Below are 18,434 nucleotides of genomic sequence, written 5' to 3'. Positions count from 1 at the left end.
GTCCTCCCTGCAGAATCCAAGGGAGGTTTCCGGCTCCACTGCCCACTGCCATCCCTTATGTCTCCCGAGTCCTGCTTCCTAGCTCCCACTCTCCATCCCAGACTCAGTTCATGGCTGAGCAGAGTATGCGGTTGCCCCCTCCACCCCCAGTGTACCAGACATAGGTCTCCAGATGAGCTCAAGCTCTATTCCTCTCATTCCTCAGGAATCAGGTCGACCCCAGACATCGCAAGGAACCCTTCAGACCTGGTAGAGTCGCTTCGGTTGCTCTGCCTGGTAGACTGGGGCCTCTGGTGCCCACGGTGAGATAGGCCATATGTTTCTGGTCTCTGCTCTCCCCATGTATCTTTACAATGTCTGCCTGTCAGCCATGCCCTCCTTCTTCCCTTCAGCCCTCACTCACTATCTTAGGCATGAGCTGCATCTGTTCCTGTGGAGTCAGGGGCATTGCTTTGAATGTGTGTGTCTTTATTCACTATCTCATCTGATTTCTTCCCTTTTCTACACAGTACCATGTTTCTAAGATCTATTCACGTTGCTGAAAACATCTGGTTTCTATTTCTGGCTATTTTTATAAGGCCTTGGTCACAGGGTAACGTTTCCAGAGATTCAAACTAAGAAAGGCCTCATTTAAATCTAGCTTCTTACTTAAAGTTCAGCCTTAAAAAATTGCCTTTGCCGATTTCATGGATCTAGAGGATGGATTTTTGACATTTTGATCCTACTTGCCGTCTCTCATCCCCCCTCTCTTCTGCTGAAACCCCTCTTACCAGCCCCCACTCCGATGTTCATGTCTTGTCTTCAGTGGATGAGTTTTCCTTGTGTGGTGGCTGGTTCAACCCGATGGGGAAGGAGGCTGCTGAGTAAGATAGATTCAAGTGGGAAGTTGTCCTGAGATTCCCCTCTGCCTGCCCGCCCCAGTGGCAGGCCCACCCTGGCAGTGTCTCTGCGGAGTATGTCCTTAGCCTTGCCAGCTTTCTTACCTAGGGGTCCCTTCTGACTGGAGAACAAGGGGAGGCAGGGTACCAAATGGTTTACAGTCAGCCTGGTATATGTCCTGCCTCTGCCACTTTTTCCCGGTTCCACTTGGGACAGCCACAGCACTGCCTATGCCTCATGTCCTTGCTGTTAAGTAGGGGCAGCAGGAATCAGGCTCTCAAAAGGCCAAGTTGGGGTTGGGTGGCACACCTCAAATGTCCAATGAATAGCACTGAGGATCGTAAGAATAGTACTATTATTTTTGCAGAAATATGACTCCTTTAACGCCAGCCTCTTCTCATGTGTCCTTGGGTGACAGACTTGTGCCTCCTGCTGACCTTTTGTAAAGAGTATGTCAGAGCTGGGTCTGGCTGGGCCTTGCTCACTGGCTGTAGATTCTAAGGCCCTGGATTCACTCTCACTTGCGGTACAGTGAGGGAGCGGTGAACAAGAGGAGGTCCCCTCTTTGCTTTCTTTCCTGGTGGAGGAGGCCTGAGGCCCGATGTGGAGGCTGTTGTTCAGGTTGAGATATTCTCAAGTTTTCCCAAAGTTCTCAGTGTGGCGGCTGTATAAGTGATTTCCTGTTCCATTTCCCCTTGACCCACACCATGGCCATATTTTCTTCCAGAGGATGTTGAGGATGAACTCATAAAGGAAGACATTGTCCTGACCCCACCTCCATCATTGCTCAAGCTGCAAACTGTATCAAAGCCAATTGATCTCACATTGGCAAAGGTAGGTGTCTGTGCAGAGGTGTAAGGAGTCCTCATTAAATATAACTGGACACAAACTTCACAACTTTGATGTTTTTGGCTCAGTGGTCCTTTTTCATTATAATCTCTTGGACACTGTTGAAGTGGGAACTGGGATGTGATATATTAAGAAACCTGAACCGAGGCTCAGGAAGACTGTTTTAGTCCTAGCTACTCTCCTGCCTCCATGAGACAGACTTGGGTCTTCTAGGTGGACCCTGTTGCCATCCACTTAGCCAAAGAGTGACAGTTCCAGGACTGTGGAAAGACTATGGGAAAACTGTCTTCTTCTGGATGCTGCAAGACTCTGCTCTTCTATGGCCCAGAGCTGCCTCTCCTGCTGCAGTGGGACATTAGAGGAGTAGCTGTCTTGTGAGACTGACTCTGGGCCTACACTGACTTTATGCACCAGACTGCGGGCAGCTGCAGAGCTGGAAGGACAGGAAGGGCTGGCAGTTTGTCAGCATATCCAGGTTTGAACCTGTGGCCTTTTAGGTGGACCCATGAGAGCAGGACACAGGTTCCGTGCCTTATGGCCTTCTTGGCAGAGGTTCCTGTGCTCCTCAGCATCCTTAATTGCCAAGGTGGCTCACCCCTCCTTTGGCTAGAGGCTCCTACAGGATGAAGGGTTGTTCCTGTTGTTCCATACCAGCCTTTCAGCCAGGATCCATAGGGAAACCTAGAAGTGTTTAGAGATACAGCCAACTTCTTTCTTGTCCCATTTAACTGTGTGTTCTCAGCATATAGATCCTGATGTAAAAGATTTTTCTAGAGGTTTTGTTTCCCCTTCCTTTCTGTTCCAGCTTTTGAAGTTACAAAGCTAGACACATGGAAGGGGCCCTGAACCCGGGTACCATGCTCTAATCATCTATAGTCACAGGACCATGGACCTCTGGACAAGCACATCCACTTGGTGCTGAGCCCTTAGAGGCCCCCAGAGACTGCCCAGTAAGAGCTGCCCCAAACCAATCAGAGAGAATGAGTTTCACAGATGGGAAAGGACTTGCTCAGGCTTCTGGGCTGTTAAACACACGGTGGTGTCCTGGAACTATCAGTCTTTGACCAAGAGAATGGCAACAGGATCCACCCAGAAGACCCAAGTCTGTAGTTTTTAAGCGGTTGGAAGAGCATTCCAAGCACACTCATGGTTTCACTTGGCACAGAAGGGGAACCAAGCCCTGATGGATGAATTCATTATCCAGTGTGCTGTCGGCCACATTTGGTGATGACAAGTAGACACATGTCTATGTCATGCAGTTCCTTGTTCTAAAGGAAGAGAAGAAAGAATTGATCTTAGTGGATCCATGTCCACAGGAGGAGCCTGACCTTGAGAGCAGACACCATAAATGGGCCAGACGCCAGCCTGCTGGTCCTAGAGCCCTCTTGAGGCTTCAGAGTCCCCCACCTCTGGTTATAAAACTGTGACTGAAAGCCATAGACTATCCTTTTGGGTAGCAGAGGGTAGGGCCCATCAGCATGAAGCATTGGTATTGTAAAGCAGACAGAGGTGCGTGGGTTACTAGAAGATGGACCACAAACTGACTGTCCTCTGAGGTCTAGAGATGCTGGAGATCTGGAAGAATGGAGACATGGCCTTGGGAGGAGGTAGGAATCCCTCTGGGCAGTAGAGCTTTCCATAGGATTTAGAGGGAGATCACTTACAGGTGGCGTCCTAGAGGGAATTCATTCTCTACAGAAAGCAAGAGAACATGCTTTTGACTTTGCTCAGGGCTCTGGTCTCTGTTGGACTACTCATACTTGCTGCTGTGATGTAGAAGCAGCCATAGACAAGGTGTAAACAATGCCCATTGTTGTTAATAAAACTTTATTTACAAAACCAAGTAGGTGCCAGATTTAGTTTATGGACTATAGTTTGCCAACTTTGTGCCAGAACTGTGGCTCTGAAACCTTGCTACAAAGTGGAATCACCTGGGTTAGTTTAAAATCTGATAATAGGCCTAAGACAGGAAGTCATGACTTTCATTCTTAGCACACTAAAAAACCAAACAAACCTATGGATGCTGGCCTCTCATCCTCAGGAATGTGGATTGAGTTGACCTGGCCCATGGCCTACACATCAGGATTATTTTTAGTGCCCCTAGATCATTTTAATGTGAGGTCAGGCTGGAAAACTTACAGTCTTTCCAAGGGGGGAGTCTGAGGCCCCCCAGGATCCTTGGTGAAGCCAAAGTTTTGTATTTCAAGGTCTGTGTAAAGAAAATCTTGGCCCATGTTAGCATGGGCTGGTGTGGTTTACAGATGTTCCCGAGGTAAGGAGGCCCTTAAGGTCAGGTTTATCTTCCTCAAATATGAGAAGAATGGGCTTGCAAAATAGAGACCACTGAGAGAAAATGCACTTTCTAGAACCCACAACCAACTCCTGCAGGGCCTGTGCTGCAAGCCTTGTTATTGTTTATTTTACAAACATCCAGTGATATGCTTTTCCCTCCCAGGAGATGAAGACCCTTCTGTTCGGCTCTACCTTTTGCTGCTTCAATGAAGAGTGGAAACTTCAGAACTTTTCCTTCAGTGACACGGCCTCATTAAAATATGGCATTGTGCAGAATAAGGCAGGTTGCTCTTGGGGTCCCCAGGGACTCTTCTTCTGGGGTGTCCCACACAAAGTGGGAACACCATTCACACGATGACCTCTGAGAGCATCAGTGGGATGACCCCGCATTTACCTGGTTGTCCCCTGGGGCAGGCAGTTCAGCTGCTAGAATGAGAAGGGCCACTGTGATCCTTGCTTTGAGAGCATTCATAGGCGGAACCTTGGGAGGGCTGGGGAAATTTCACAGGCAGAGCTGGAGAGGGTCGCTTTCAGAACATGGAGGTAAGAGCGAGAGGAGGGGGCATGCTCAGGAAGTGCCAAGGTGATCATGTGTGCAGAACAGATGGAGGAGGAGCCTGCAGCAGTTGTTGTGGAGCCAGAGGGAGTGGGCGGAGCTTTGCACCACCCCTGGACATATTAAGCAGGATAGTCTCAAGAAAGGCCTGACGATGCCCCACTCTGAGGCTAAGGACTGCAGGAGAGCTCCACCAGGTGCATTTCTCAGCCCCGAGCCTCCCTTGCCTCTGTTGCCTGAGGAAGGGCCCTGAGACTACCAGCTTCTGCCTCCTGTGGTGTGGCGAAGCTCAGCTTCTCTTTCACCACAACTTCAAGGGTACCCTGACCTATGGTTTTGACAATCCTTGAATGCGGGAGCTGTCTGAATGGATGAAAACCCACTGTGGTGTCCCCAGTGCCACACCCTCTTTGTAGATAGTTTCTTTCATCCCATAAGGAAGGATGAAAAAAAATTGACCTCTTCTTTGCAGCAGGGTGAGCCCTAGGAGTCTACACATAGGCGGCTCACCTTGCTGAAGATCCCCTGTGACTGGAGCTAGAGGCTGGTGGGTGGAATGGGGCCATTTTCTTCTTTTCCTTTTTTTTTTTTTGGTTTGTTGAGACGTTTTTTCTCTGTAGCTTTGGAGCCTGCCCTGGAACTAGCTCTTGTAGACCAGGCGAGCCTCAAACTAACAAAGATCTGCCTGCCTTTGCCTCCCGAGTGCTGTGATTAAAGGTGTGTGCCCCCACTGCCCAGCTCTTGGGGCCGTCTTCACGTGTAGCGACATGTGTCTTTCTCTACAGGGTGGTCCCTGCGGGGTTCTGGCGGCTGTTCAAGGCTGTGTGCTACAGAAACTCCTGTTTGAAGGAGACAGCAGAACCAACTGTAATCTGTAAGTTGGTGCTCATCTTCCCTTCTCAAGGCAACTTTTGAGTGTCCAGAATAAATAAGCAAGGAAGCGTGGGTGTTCCCTGATCGTTCCCATTTCCTGGAGGTCAAGACAGGTGAACACAGCTAGCTACAGGGCTCCTGCTGATCTGCTTAAATGGGCGTGGTACTTTTGCTTCTAGGAGCAGGCAAGGTTGGTGAGTCGTGTTTTGCTCCACACGGCAAGTAACTGAAAATGGCTTGGCAACTTTACTGCCTCCTCAGACCCCTTCCTCACGCATAAGCATCTGCTGACCTCTGACTAGGTCCAAGGCTCCCCCGCCCCCGCTTATCTCTTCTCTGTCAACAGCCAGAACTGCACATTCCAGCTAACTCCACTGTGCATGACTTTCTTCCCGTTGTGGCTGTGTATTTTCCATTTCACACACAAGGTATTTGCAACTAGGCATCCCTGCTCATTCATCTGCATGCCGTCAACACTTCTAGAACACCTCTGTGCAGTGAGGGAAGCCAGTGCTTTCCCTCCCTCCTCCCACCAGCAGTGCCAACCAAGAGGTTTGAGATTTGCTATTGATTTCTCATGAGGCCAGCACTGTCTCTGCTGTCCAGAAGCACTTGACACTCCTGATGTGACAATATCTGCTGAGTTTGGGACCCTTGCCACCCTCAGCAGAGCCCTTGCCTCTTTTCCTTCTTAGCTTGGACCAGAAATCATAGGGTTGCGATAATGGTGCCCTTCCCCTCATTGCTGCTAGACTTGAACAGGAGAGCCAGACAAATGGACAGGTGATGATAGGCCATGCATGCTGCTAGGGGTGGGAGAGCCGGCTCCCTGCAGGTCCATTTGGATCTTACTACTGTCTTCCTTACTCTCTCTCCATCACACACGCATATCATACTTTAGTTCCTTTACATTTTCCTGCCACTCAGCATGACCCTCCGATTCTTTCCCTGTGTGCCCGAGCAGTTTGTCTGTTGGCTCCTCTCACCACCCTTCAAGGACGGCCTTCCTTGACCTCCCGGGGGGGGGGGGGGCGTTTAACCCATGCCTTGCTTCTAGTTACACCATCACTCACTGTACACTTGTTCTCTGGTGCAGTTAGGTGTCCATGTCTGCCTCTTCCCAAAGAACACAAGCCCCATGAGAACAGGGACTTACTTCCCTGAGCTGCCTGGTCCACAGGCTGGTTCCTGGAATCCAGCACAGTGCCTGGACCACAGGGCAAGCCCTTAGGATTTTTGTTGAATGAGTGGATGAACAGTGAATGAGTTGTTCAGACAAACAGGGAGGGGAGGCAGAATAATATTCCAGTAAAGAGAACAAGATGTGGAAAGACCCTAGGGCAGGGAGAAGAACAGAGGTTGCCTGAGGTGGCCAGGGATGGGGTAGAGCCAGGCAACCAGAAAGGCCTATGAGCTCTTAGAAGTTTAGGCAACTTTGAGTAAGTCTTGGCTTTGGCCTGTGTGAGTGCTGTCTCATGATGCCTGTCAGCCCAAACTCCTTCAGAGTCTCTCTAGATCCCTTGCTTTGGACTTCTGGGGAGTCCGAAAGCAGATGGTTTCCCAGTAGTCGGGATGCTGTGTCCTGGAAGTGGGATGCTGCTCAGGATGGAAGCTGTATGGAAGTTGTAGTTTCTCACAGCCCACAGGGGATGAGAGCCAGAGCTGTGAAGGCTGGAGGCCCCTCAGGTTGGAGCCTAAGTTGCTACTGAGTCCAGAGAAAACCCTACCAAGTGGTGGAAGGTGAGGCTCTCCCTCACTGGCCTCACTTGTTTAGTGCCTGTCAAGCACTGCCTAGACCTGCAGCAAGATTCTAACTGGTCTTAATAACAAAACCAGAGCCGGATATGGGGATAAATGCTGAATAATAATAATAATAATGCTGAAAGATCAGAGAAGTCTACGAAATCCTCAGACCGAATGGGGTATCCTGTCTCTACAAATCCTCTAACTGAATGCCATCTTTATGAAACTGCAGACTGAATCCTGGGTTCCTGTCTCCTCCCCCTTATATTTCTCTCTCCGCCCAGCCATATCACTTCCTGTCTCCACCTCCCTAGTGCTGGGATTAAAGGTGTGAGCCACTACTGCTTGGCTCTGTTTCTCTTTTAAATTTGATTCAATTTTGTGTACTCCAGGGTGGCCTTGAACTCACAGAGATCCGTCCGCTTCTGCCTCCCAAGTGCTAGGATTGAAGTTTTGTGCCACCATTGCCTGGCCTCTATGGCTAATTAGTGTGGCTAGTGTCTCACTCTTCAGGCAAGCTTGCTTGCTTGCTTGCTTGCTTGCTTCCTTCCTTCCTTCCTTCCTTCCTTCATTCCTTCCTTCCTTCCTTTCTTTCTCATAGAAAATTTTTCAAAAATGTTCATCAACATCCTTAAAAACTGCATGTCAGAAATGCCATTTCAGAAGGCCGTATTGACAAATATTTTTAAGCCCCAACATATATTACCAGAATGTCCAATAAAAGGAATTTAAGCATATTGTGAGTGAAAGCTAAAACTACTATAGGTTCCCTGGAAAGTACATTTGGTATATTTCTAGTAAAGCTCAATGTGCAAGCTTTATTTATTAAAGTACAAACAAAATATCACCACATAGGCCTAATCTGAGCACTGCTGTGTGGGTGACTTTCCAGGGCTCTGCTAGGGACAGGAGCAGGAAGGAGTGTGGCCTTGGCTTAGAACTCCTGTGTGCTGGGACCTGGGAAAGAAAGTGGGCTCACCTGGACAAAAACCCAGAGACCCCACCTGCAGTATTTGTATGTGGGCCCTGGGTCATGAGGGGCACACCTGGAGGGAGGAGGGAAGTGGCTGTTGGGACTGTGCTCTATGTGGGAGCCGTAGTGTCGGGGGCTTGTGTTGTTTGGGGGATTATGTGGGGGAAGGTTGTGTTGTATGTGGGACTGTGCTATGTGTTTGAATTACTGCGTGTGAGTTATGTTTTGTGAGGAAAGCTGTGTTGTGTGTGTTGTGTGTGTGTGATAGTTGTATTCTGTATGGGTTGTCTTTCATTGAGGGGGTTGTGCTGTGTGGAGATCATATTTGTATGGGAGTTATGTAATGTAGAAAAGTTGTATCGTATGTGGGATTGTATTGTATGAGTACGAATTTTGTTTTATGGGATAATTGTGCTCGATTTGGGAGATGTGTTATATGTGAGATTGCATTGGTTGTTAGGTTTATCTTGTGTATGAGTTATGTTACATGAAGTTTGTATTACATGAATTATATTGAGTTGTGCTTTGAGGCTGTGTTGTGGGTTGTTTGAAGGTTGTATTGTATGTGGGTTATATGGTATGAAGATAAGGTTGTATGAGGGCTGTGTTATATGTGGAAATGTGTTGGAGGGTATTTGGGTATGTTATTTGAATGGTTCATGTTTGTAGGAGGTTGTGTTACATCAGTGGGTTATAGTCTGTGTTGGGTTGGGTGACGTTGTATTTGTGGGTTCTGTGAGGGTTGTGTGAGTAGGTTTTGTTGTGTGTAGTTTGTACTGTGTGAGTGTATGCTATTGTGTCTGTGGGGTCTGTCTTTGGAAGATGATGAAGCTGATTTTCTTTGGGCCTGGTAGCTCTGGATGCTGTTCATTATCCCTCTACATCCCATATCCCATCCCTGTGGTCCTCAGGCTAAGAGCACACAGTGTTCCTCCCTACTCAGTGAGAGGGAAGCAGGAAAGCTTGGTTCAGCTCTCTGAAGTCCAAGGAAACTTATGGAGAAATGGTGGAGGGGTGATCTGTGAAAGTCCCTAAGGCCCTCACAGCTGACCAGCACAGACTCTTGATTGACAGAGGGCTCTAGGTAAGGGCTCTGATGCACTCCCCAGTCTCTTACCAGGGGCGTGGTCCTACTGCCTTAGGCAGACAGCTAGGGATGGGGAGGAGAACCACTGGGACCACAGGGATTAGTCTAGTACTGATAGAAGGACAGAGCAGGGGACTCCTGTGGGACAGGAGGAGGTAGAGGAGTGCCATTTGTAGTTTGTGCCTCTGCCTTGCTAGTGTTCTGCAGGTTGAAGGCTATGCTTGTTCAGTGGGTGTGTGTGTCCCAAGGGAGGAAGGAGGCAGTATGCTGGGGGTGGGGTGACAGAGAGCAAAGGACTTGGGTTATCGTGAAGGAGGGTTCACATCTCTGAGTTAGTAAACACCCTTAAGTTGCACTCCTTGAGAAAATGCAAACAGAACCAAAAAAAACCAAAAACAAACAAAAAAAAAAAACCAAAAACCTTCCAGGACCGTGTAAGTGAATAGGCCCATTGAACTCAGCCCATCATGGTACAGATGGGGGAACTGAGGCCCATAGATGGAGAGCTGATAGCTCAGGGTCAAAGTTGGCACCATTGCTGAGCCACAATGGCCTGTGACATCGTGCCTGTCACAGCATGCTCCTGCACACTAGAAGCAGTGGGGACCAGAGATGGCAGGAAGAGATGAGGCTGTTGAAGTTGGAAATGGCTGATGGGTGCTCTGGTACTCTTTAGGTTCTCTATGCACAAAGAGCTTCTCAGCAGAGCATCCTCGGCCCCAGTTTAGGAAAACTAGTGCAGAAGACCACAGAGAACTGCTCTGTGGTCAGTTTGTGTATGTGTGTGTTGCGGGGAGGGGGTTACAATTACGTCTGTTTTGGATCTCCAGCTTGAATGACTTAGTGCCTGGTACTGGTGGACAGAGTCATCCATGTTCCTGCCTGGGCTGTGTATGCTCGGTGGTTTTGAGGCCGGAGTGCCCCCTCTTCACGCTGAAATTCCGTGTTTTTAGAAACTGTCCAGCTTCATAAGAACAGGGTTGGGGTGGGGAGGACAACTGCTCTTTTGACCCTGGGACTGTGGTACTTCTCAGGGAGCTCTGCCTGCCCGAAGATCTCCCACATGTGCGGCTCCTGGGTTGGGTTCTTGGACACTGAGTCTAGAAGATCCTGAGAAAGGGACAAGGCTCCAGGAGAGCATAGCCGAGGGTGGGTGGCCCCTTCAGGGAAGCCAGGCAGAAACAAATGCAGCTTGGCCAGGCCATGTGTTTTCTGTGTGGCTGTCTGGCCTCATTATGGCTCACTCCATCAGGCTGGCAACTACCTCGCCTCAGTTCGCCCGGCAAAGCCAGGCAGCAGGATGTGGTGTTTTTCCACTGGACAGGAGCTATGCAGCTTGGCTCATCCCCTGCACAGGCCCCAGGAGAGCCCTGGGGCTGGAAAGGCCTTTAGAGGCTGGCAGGAATGCAGAGAGAGGATCTGGGATCCTGCCCCCTTACCATACTTCCTTTCTGAAGCCCACGGCAAGAGCGCTTGGAGTTCACAGCAGGAACACTTGCCTTGGCTCTCCAGATACAAGGTCCCCATGGCCCCCAGCCAGCCAGCCCTCTGCCCTCCCTCAGAGGGGCAGAAATGAAGGAACCGTGGCCTGGACACACTCTTCTGCTTTATAGGCTTAGCTCATGTGGGTGCATCTTTGGGGACAGGTACAATTGTCTTGAGATAATTAGGGTAGAAACATCTGTTTTCTCTGAGACACTTGGGCGAACACAGGCTTCTCACCCAGCCCTTCTTCGGCACTTCAGCCTGCACTTCTGGAGGAATTAGGCTCTTGAAGAAACTTCTGTTGTAAGAGCCTGGCTGGGAGCCAGATTTCTGGTGGGAATGTGATAAGTTTGTCTAGGTAATGTAGGGCCTTCTCTGTCACCAAGGGATCTCCAGTGAAGCTATCACCCAGTTACTGGTGAGGGTCAAGTCCTGGCTATGTAGGCAGCTACTGGTGACCCACCCATCTTTTTGTTGTCACCTTTGGGATAAGTGTGTGTGTGTGTGTGTGTGTGTGTGTGTGTGTGTGAATGACAGAGAGAGCCCCAACAACTCTGGGGTAACCAAAATTACAGAACAGCAAGACTGAAGAGGGTGTGGGACTCCCTGCTGCCTGGGGACCAGATACTGACCCCAGACCTCTTGACTGCTGGTCACTGCACTTTCTATGATCTACTGTGTTATTTAGAAAATGATCTCTCGAGGTCTCAGGAAGCCACACCTTCAGAAAGATGGAGAAGGCCAGGCTGAGGCGGGAGCTGCAGAAGCTGCTGGGGAAGCTGGCACAGAGAGTGAGGGCTCTAGAAACAGGCCCGCTCAGAGAGGCAGCAGGCAGAGCCAGTGGGAACAGGAGATTCTGGCCCAGGGGAATGCTGCCTTGATTGCATTACAGATACAGATGGGCTGCAAGGAAGGCGGCAGGTCATAAAACTGTGGTTAACTTGACTCTCCCTTGTTCCCCTTCCCTGTGACTTGGATACACCACTTCACCCCCAAGACTGGGTTCTTCACGCTTGAAGAGGATGGTACAGTGCAGAGCTCCGGGGCTGTTTGTATCGGTCTCATGAAATGATGCGTATAGAGGGTCCTTATCATTAGGGCCAGGCTCTTGTTAGGACTCCTGTACTAACTTTTAAAATCATGAACGACGGGCTCAGTGGTTAAGTGGACTGGCTGCTCTTCCAGAGGACCCGTGTTCAATCCTCAATACCCACATGGCAGCTTCCAACTCCAGTTCCAGGGGATCTGACACTCTCTCATAGACATAAACACAGAGACAACACCAATTCACATGAAAAAAAAATCTTGAATGTCGTTGTACTGAAAAGTTTCTGAGGAAGGATTGTGTGCTCCTGCCATGTCCTTCAAGTGCGATACTCAGAGGGGTCGATGGTTCCTAGACTGTAGGTTAGGTTCCCCAGCCATAGGTACCCGGGCAGTGTGCTTCTGTTCAGGCAGACTTTTACACATCTTCTGCCAGTCAAAAGTTTTTAATCTGGATGGAGGTGGGGTCACTGTGAGAAGAGGTCCCACCTTGAACATGTTGGTGAAGGTGTTCTGTGAGGCTGCAGGTGATCTAGGAGCCGTGAAGCCTGTTTGTTGTTTCTGAATTCAAAGAATTACCATCCAGTCCTCTCGCCTGTTGTTTGCCTGTCTTTACCATCCAGGCAGCTCTGTCCCTGGCATGGCCTCTCCTGAAATCCAGAGAACTGTTTATTCAATGTTATTTTCCTAGCAAGTGCTGAGCCGGGTTGGTGCTCCTAACAGCCATAGGCCATCCGGTTTGGCGATGATATGGTCCCCATTTCCTGTGAGAAATATGACAGGCTTCCTGAGTTTGAGGAGCATCAGGCGGTCCCTGGCTTATTTTCTCCCAGCCTGAGCCTCATTGCTTGTCTTGCTGCCCCCACAGCCTTGCCAGTGCAGGAGTGCCATGTCAGCAGGGGTCAGGTGAACCCCCTGTCTGTGGATGTGGCCCATGTGGTGACAGTGGTGCCAATGGAACCAGTGACTGAAAACTCCCCATGCATCAGGGATGAGGCTCATAGGCACTGTCTTGTTTAAGGCTCCCAAGGCTGAGGGGAGCTCACTGTCATCGCCAGTTTCTAAATGGGGAAACAGAGGCACCACTGTGTCTTGTCACCTTTTGTTTTCAAGTAATAGATTTTCATTTTAAATAACAGCCTGGCTGTAGATGCATGGCTCTGTGTCCCACCATGGTAGCTGCTTCCTGGTCTCCTGGTTTCTCTCCTCTTGCCCTGACAGGATGGGTAGATTCCAGCACTCTCTCCCTCAGACATCTCAGTGTGGAAGTCAGGCATTTTTTTTTTTTTGGCGAGTGAAAACCCGGAATTCTCCTGTGTACATTTCTTTGCCCTGCCCCCAGCAGGTCTTCCTCGTGTTGGTTAAGAAGAGATTCAAGCCAGCTTCTGCAAGAATGTAGGGAGCACCGCAGAGCAGAGAGGAAAGCCAGGAGCTTAGCATAGAGGAGCCCTGGAAATGTCAAGTGGAAAGAAATGGCTATATTTGGCTGCTGCCTTCCTCCCTCTTACTCTTGCCGTGTCCCAGGAACCTCTTAGTCACCATTTTTATTGCAGGATGGCTCAGCGGCTTTAGATGTGGTGACTGAACTTCCTAAAACTGCCCTGTGTCTGCATGTTGCTGCCTCTCTCTCTCTGACCTTCCTTTTCTGCGCCTTCCCCAGGTCCCGGAGGTCCAGCCTAGCAGCCTTTCTCCTTCCCACTTTGTCCTATGCTTTCCATGAATCTCACAGCTTCTCAAGTGGTCTGAGGAGTGGCAGCCCCATCACAACACAGCCACTGCTTGTTTCAGTTGGCAGCATGGCAGCACCCCTACAGCCATCCCTGAGTCTGACTTCCTCACCCATAACTTGTATTTGCATAGTCAGCTAGTTAGGGTCCTGGCTCCTGCTCACTTGTAGGCTCGTCTGCCCCTAGCTGTTGGGACTGGCCAAGGCCAAGGCAGGATAGTGCCTCACTTCTGCCCATTGTGGCAGTAGTGCCCGCGTATTCTTGGCCTTGTCAGAATGAGAAGTCCTCTTACAGTTCATGTCCAGGTCTTGCCAAGGCTTTGAGGTAATTTGGCTCCTGTAGTTAATATTCCTGTCCCTAACCTCAAGGCTGTCCCTCAAAACTCCTCCTCTAGTCTTCATCTGTAGATCGTACAGACCCTGAAGCTTAGCTAAGGGTCCCTGGACTGCAAGGAAAGAGGGGGCATGTACAAAGGGCCACTTAAATATGTCTGATAGGGCGCAGATATGCCTGTTGTGCCCTGTGTCTTCACGAACCTAAACATGCTCCCTTTCTCATCAGCCGGCTGCAGCCCTCAGACGCCCAGAGGACCCATTGCCTTGCCTTGGCCATTGCAGACATCCTGTGGCGCGCCGGAGGGAGAGAGCAAGCCGTGGTTGCGCTGTAAGTGCTTCTGGGGGTCACGTCGCATTTAATGCCCAGCTGATAGCTGAGGATGTCCTGGTCTTGGACAGAGAATCTGTATGACCCATGAAGGAGGATGTGCTCCTACCTGCCCACCACCCAGGACTTGGGAAGTACAGGAGAAAGCCCGTGACCCAGGCCCTCAGTTCCTCAGTGTTTCCCTGATCCTGAGGCCACAGGCTGAATCTGTGCCACCATCCAGGACCCCAAAGCGTACTTCCCCCTGTGTCACTTGGACCTCGTTCCAATGAGGATGAGATAGAGAGGTGAGTGGCAGAGGCTGCGACTCAGATTCAGGATTCTGTTACCTTGACGACACCCCCATCCTGCCCCGCAGTCCCTCAGGGTAGAAACATCACTTTGCTCCAGTTCTATGACTAAGCTTTGATAAAGGAGGTGGTTTGGGGAACCAGTTTGGTTCCTTTAGCATAGTGCTTAAGAAAGGGGGCTTTCTATAGCAGACTCTGAAAGCTGTGGCTTGCTGGATGTGTACTCTTGGGAACTGGCCTCAGCTCCCCACTCCTCATTTATTGACTTGTTTAGAAAATGGGGTGACAATGATAACTTAATGGTTGTTCAGAGCTAAATGAGTATGTATAAATAAATGATGTGTATTAAATATAATAATGTTATCAGTATGAATCTTTTATTAATGTAAATAAATGGCAGATAATAAATGTGATGTGCTTAGGGCAATAGCTGGGCATCACATGAGTTGTGCTTAGGGTGGTCGACTGCTGCTACCCACTCTATGCCAGGCAATTTATTCACATAATGTAGGCACGTAACCTATTTGGCAGCTCTAAGGGCAGACAGTCAAGAGCTTATAAAACAGAAGTCCAGAGAAGAAAGGTGGTGTGTCCCAGGCCACATAGAAGCTGGTGGCAAGTGGGTCCCACCCCAGATGCTACTCTTAATCAGGACTGCACTGGGCTACACACCCGTTGTGGTTGCTGGAGGTTGTCTCAGTGGGGGGGGGGGGGAAGGCTTCTAAGGGGATGGCTGGAATCCTTGCCCTGCGTGAAGGCAGTGGCAAGCCAGCAGTTCTTCCTCTGCAGATGGCTTTGCCAACTGTAAAGGAGAGTCAGGTCTCCTCCTGCCAGACGTAGACGTGGTTCTTCCAAACTCACCCACCACTCTCTTTTTCCATGCCCTGGACTCAGGGGTGAGTTCATAGCAGGAAAAACAAGAAACCCTTGGCTCTGTTCTCCCTGGAGCTGCCACTCCTGTCCTCATTTATTTCACGGCACATGTGGGCTTACTGGCTGGAGGGTGTGCCCTTTCATCTGGTCGAGGACTTAGCACCTTCTTTTCCTTTTTAGGTCTTCAGGAACGCCACACTTCAGTCCAACAGGGAAATACAAAGCAGACGGAGTCTTAGAAACAGTACGGCTTTCTGGAAAACTATCGTGCCACCTTTGGCTTTGTTTGGGGACTATCTCCTTTCATAGAAGTAAATCCTCCCCCAGCTGGGGCTGGCTGGCCATCCCTGCAGCCCAGGCCCCCAGAATCCTGCCCTTTGGGGGTGGGGGATAGGTGGGTGGCTTTGGAGACTGGCTCAGTGTCTCCTTGTCACCTCCATGTGCTCAGGCGTAGAGGTACCCTTGGTGTTCTCAGTGCCCAGTGTGCGGTGTCCCTTGTTCCTCTGGCCTCTGTCCCTCCTGTGTCTCTGGTGTGTTTTCTAGGATTCTCATGGATGGGGAGAGGCATCAGAGTGTAGAAAGTGGGAGGGGAATTGATGGCGTGGAGCAGCAGCCGTGGGCCCAGCCTCAGGGAAAGGCTAAGGAAGCAGCAGAAAAGGCATCTTGTATTATTGAAAATGCAGACCCAGTGAAGATCCTCGAAACTTGATACCCTTCACTGGCTATTTTTATTTTAGCTGATTTGTTTCCTATGATCTAGCCATGTGCGCATGTGACTCTTGAACCCTTGCTTGATTGGGTGTTTTCTGGACATGTGTTTTTTGCTGACCTGCTTGAGAACAGCCTGTTAGGTTTTGACCTGGCCTGGTGTGGTGACATGGAGAAGTGATTCTTCCCTGCCCCTCCTCTTCTTTGTCCCACTCTCTAAAACCTGGGAGCTGGATGTTTGTGAACCATGACAGAGGTGTAAGGGGGACCCTACAGGAGTTCACCCACTCACAAGACTTCATGCACTTATTTATTTTTTTAGCAGTAAAGCCAGGGCTATAGGCATTCGACACAGTAGGGGGACATGTAGCTCACTGTGTGTGTGTTTCTTCACAGCTCACACTATATAGTCTGACCCGCACTGAGGACCTGGTGACCTTTCTCCAGCAGAGCATACATCAGGTATGAGCAGTGGTTCCCTTGGTGGCATGAGCATTGCTAAACTTCCGAATTTCCTTAGGGACTAGTTAGTGCTCTGGTCACCTCCACCCTGGAGCTGGCAAAGAAACTGAGCAGAATGGGCTGAGGGAGGCTGCAGAAGTATGGGTGTGGGTAGGAGGCACAATTTCCATGACAGCCTTGCAGGCTGGTAGTGATCACAGGCCCAGGGAGCTGTCGCAACTGGGCTGCAGCTGGAATTAGAAGCTGAGGCTTGGCTTCTAGGGCTTTCCCTCTGCTGAATAAGCAGCCACCCTGGAAGGTTGAACTCTAAGTCAGCAGAGAGGGTTCTAGGACAAGCTGGGAGGTGACAAGAAAGAAGCTTCTTGGGTGGGACTGGAGGGGACCCTGCTTAGCACAGGACCTCGCCAGTGTCCTAGGGAGGCAGGCTGAACCGTGCAGGACCTTCCCTTCATTGCTGGCTCATGGCCTATGGCTAGGTTGGATAGGAAACGTAGGGGTCTTCTAATCCCAGTGGGTTAAAGCCTTATGGAGTGTGTGGAGGAAGCATTGTACTTGGCTTAGTCAGCCTGGTTCTATTTCATGCTTTTGACCCTGGGTGGCTCTGAGACTTGGGTACCATCCTGAAGCTCTCTGTGCCTCAGTTTCTTCATCTGTCATGCCTGAATAGCATTCATGGCTGCCTCACAAATTGTTCGGGAGCTCTAGCTTCATGGTATGGGTGTGCGAAGACGGAAGTCCTTTCTGGATTCTGGACTTACGAGGGTTAGTAAAGGCTCAAGGGTGGGAGGCGGTGGAGGTGGGGTTGAGTGGTAAGCTTAGGGACAATGGTTGGACCATTAGATGCCCTTTCTCAGCGCTTTTCCCTGAAGATCCCGAACGTCTTGGCACAGCCCCAGCGGCATCCTAACCCTGGCAGCACCAGATTTCCCTAGGAAGGAAACAGAGTCCCACTCTCAGAATAACTGAAGGCAGGCGTGGGCAAGGGGCACTGGCCCCGCTGAAGCCCTTTAGTCCTAGAGCTGTTCCTTCCTATTCTGGGGCAGCCCAGGAGGGCCTCGGGCCTGTACAGCAGTCTTCCAGCTGGGTCTAGGCAGAGGGGTCGGCATATAGAGAAGGTCCTAAACTAGCAGCCTGGCACTTGCCCCTTCCCTGGTTCTCTCCTTTTTTTTTTTTTAAATTGAAATAACCCTGTAGGGTGTCTGCCAGTGACACAGTTCCCCATCCTTTCTGAGAGCAATGAGAGTGCTTGAAACGAGGGCCAGGAGTCCTTCTGGGCTACTGCTGGCGGTATGTGGCCGTGGCCTGGGGAAAGCCTTGTTTCCTAATCTAGAGATGGAAGCTGGAGCAGCTGAGTAGCTTCCAGATCAACGAAGCCCCTTGACCACCTGGGGGGAAATGCTTTCCACACGAAGGGCAGGCACTCTGAGTGGGTGAGCAGAACCGGGGCCGCCTGTTGAGTGGAGGTGGGCCTAGGGGATGCTGTGGAAGCGTGTCCCCTTCGGCAGATGGAGCATGGAGCTGCCCTGGCAGGGAAGGAAAGTGATTGAGGACCAAGGAGGGACCGTAATGCCGTCGGTGAAAGGCTTTCCTGCCAGGTGACTGCCTCTGTGATGGTGATCCTCAGCCCCAGGGCCTCGGTAGCTTTGCCTGCAAGTGGGATCTCATGCCTCAGCCTGTGCCCTAGGGTTTCCATGAAGCCTGTGCATGACAGAAATTATAAAGAAGTTCAGAGAGAGGGGCCCGCTGTCAGGTGAGGGCCCCCTCAGTTCCACCTTGAGACTCTAGGCATGTCTCCCTGCTACCCATGGTTTTTGGGGGCAGCTGGTCCCCATTCCTCTGGAAACAGTGCTTTCCCCACAGCCTAATTTATATTTTTGCTGGAAGCCGTTGAGCTGCCTCAGCACTCAGTACACCAAATCCATTTTTCATG

At 50.3% G+C, this 18,434-nt stretch overlaps 1 protein-coding gene across 2 annotated transcripts in view; it reads left to right on the top strand.

Moving 5' to 3' along the window:
• Mindy4 (MINDY lysine 48 deubiquitinase 4) overlaps positions 1-18,434 on the top strand; it is a 110,463-nt gene that overhangs the window by 58,595 nt on the left and 33,434 nt on the right. For both annotated transcript variants that reach the window (XM_041640281.1, XM_041640280.1), the window contains 6 exons: positions 1,607-1,713; positions 4,184-4,300; positions 5,362-5,450; positions 14,070-14,171; positions 15,515-15,578; positions 16,439-16,504. In XM_041640281.1, coding sequence (XP_041496215.1) covers positions 1,607-1,713; positions 4,184-4,300; positions 5,362-5,450; positions 14,070-14,171; positions 15,515-15,578; positions 16,439-16,504 — 545 coding nt within the window. The remainder of the gene's footprint in view (positions 1-1,606; positions 1,714-4,183; positions 4,301-5,361; positions 5,451-14,069; positions 14,172-15,514; positions 15,579-16,438; positions 16,505-18,434) is intronic.

This window comes from Microtus oregoni, unplaced genomic scaffold (assembly GCF_018167655.1).
Source record: "Microtus oregoni isolate MIOR12 unplaced genomic scaffold, Mior012 000062F_ref0000492, whole genome shotgun sequence".
NCBI classification, from domain to species: Eukaryota; Metazoa; Chordata; class Mammalia; order Rodentia; family Cricetidae; genus Microtus; species Microtus oregoni.
This window is presented reverse-complemented; position numbering and strand designations above follow the sequence as displayed.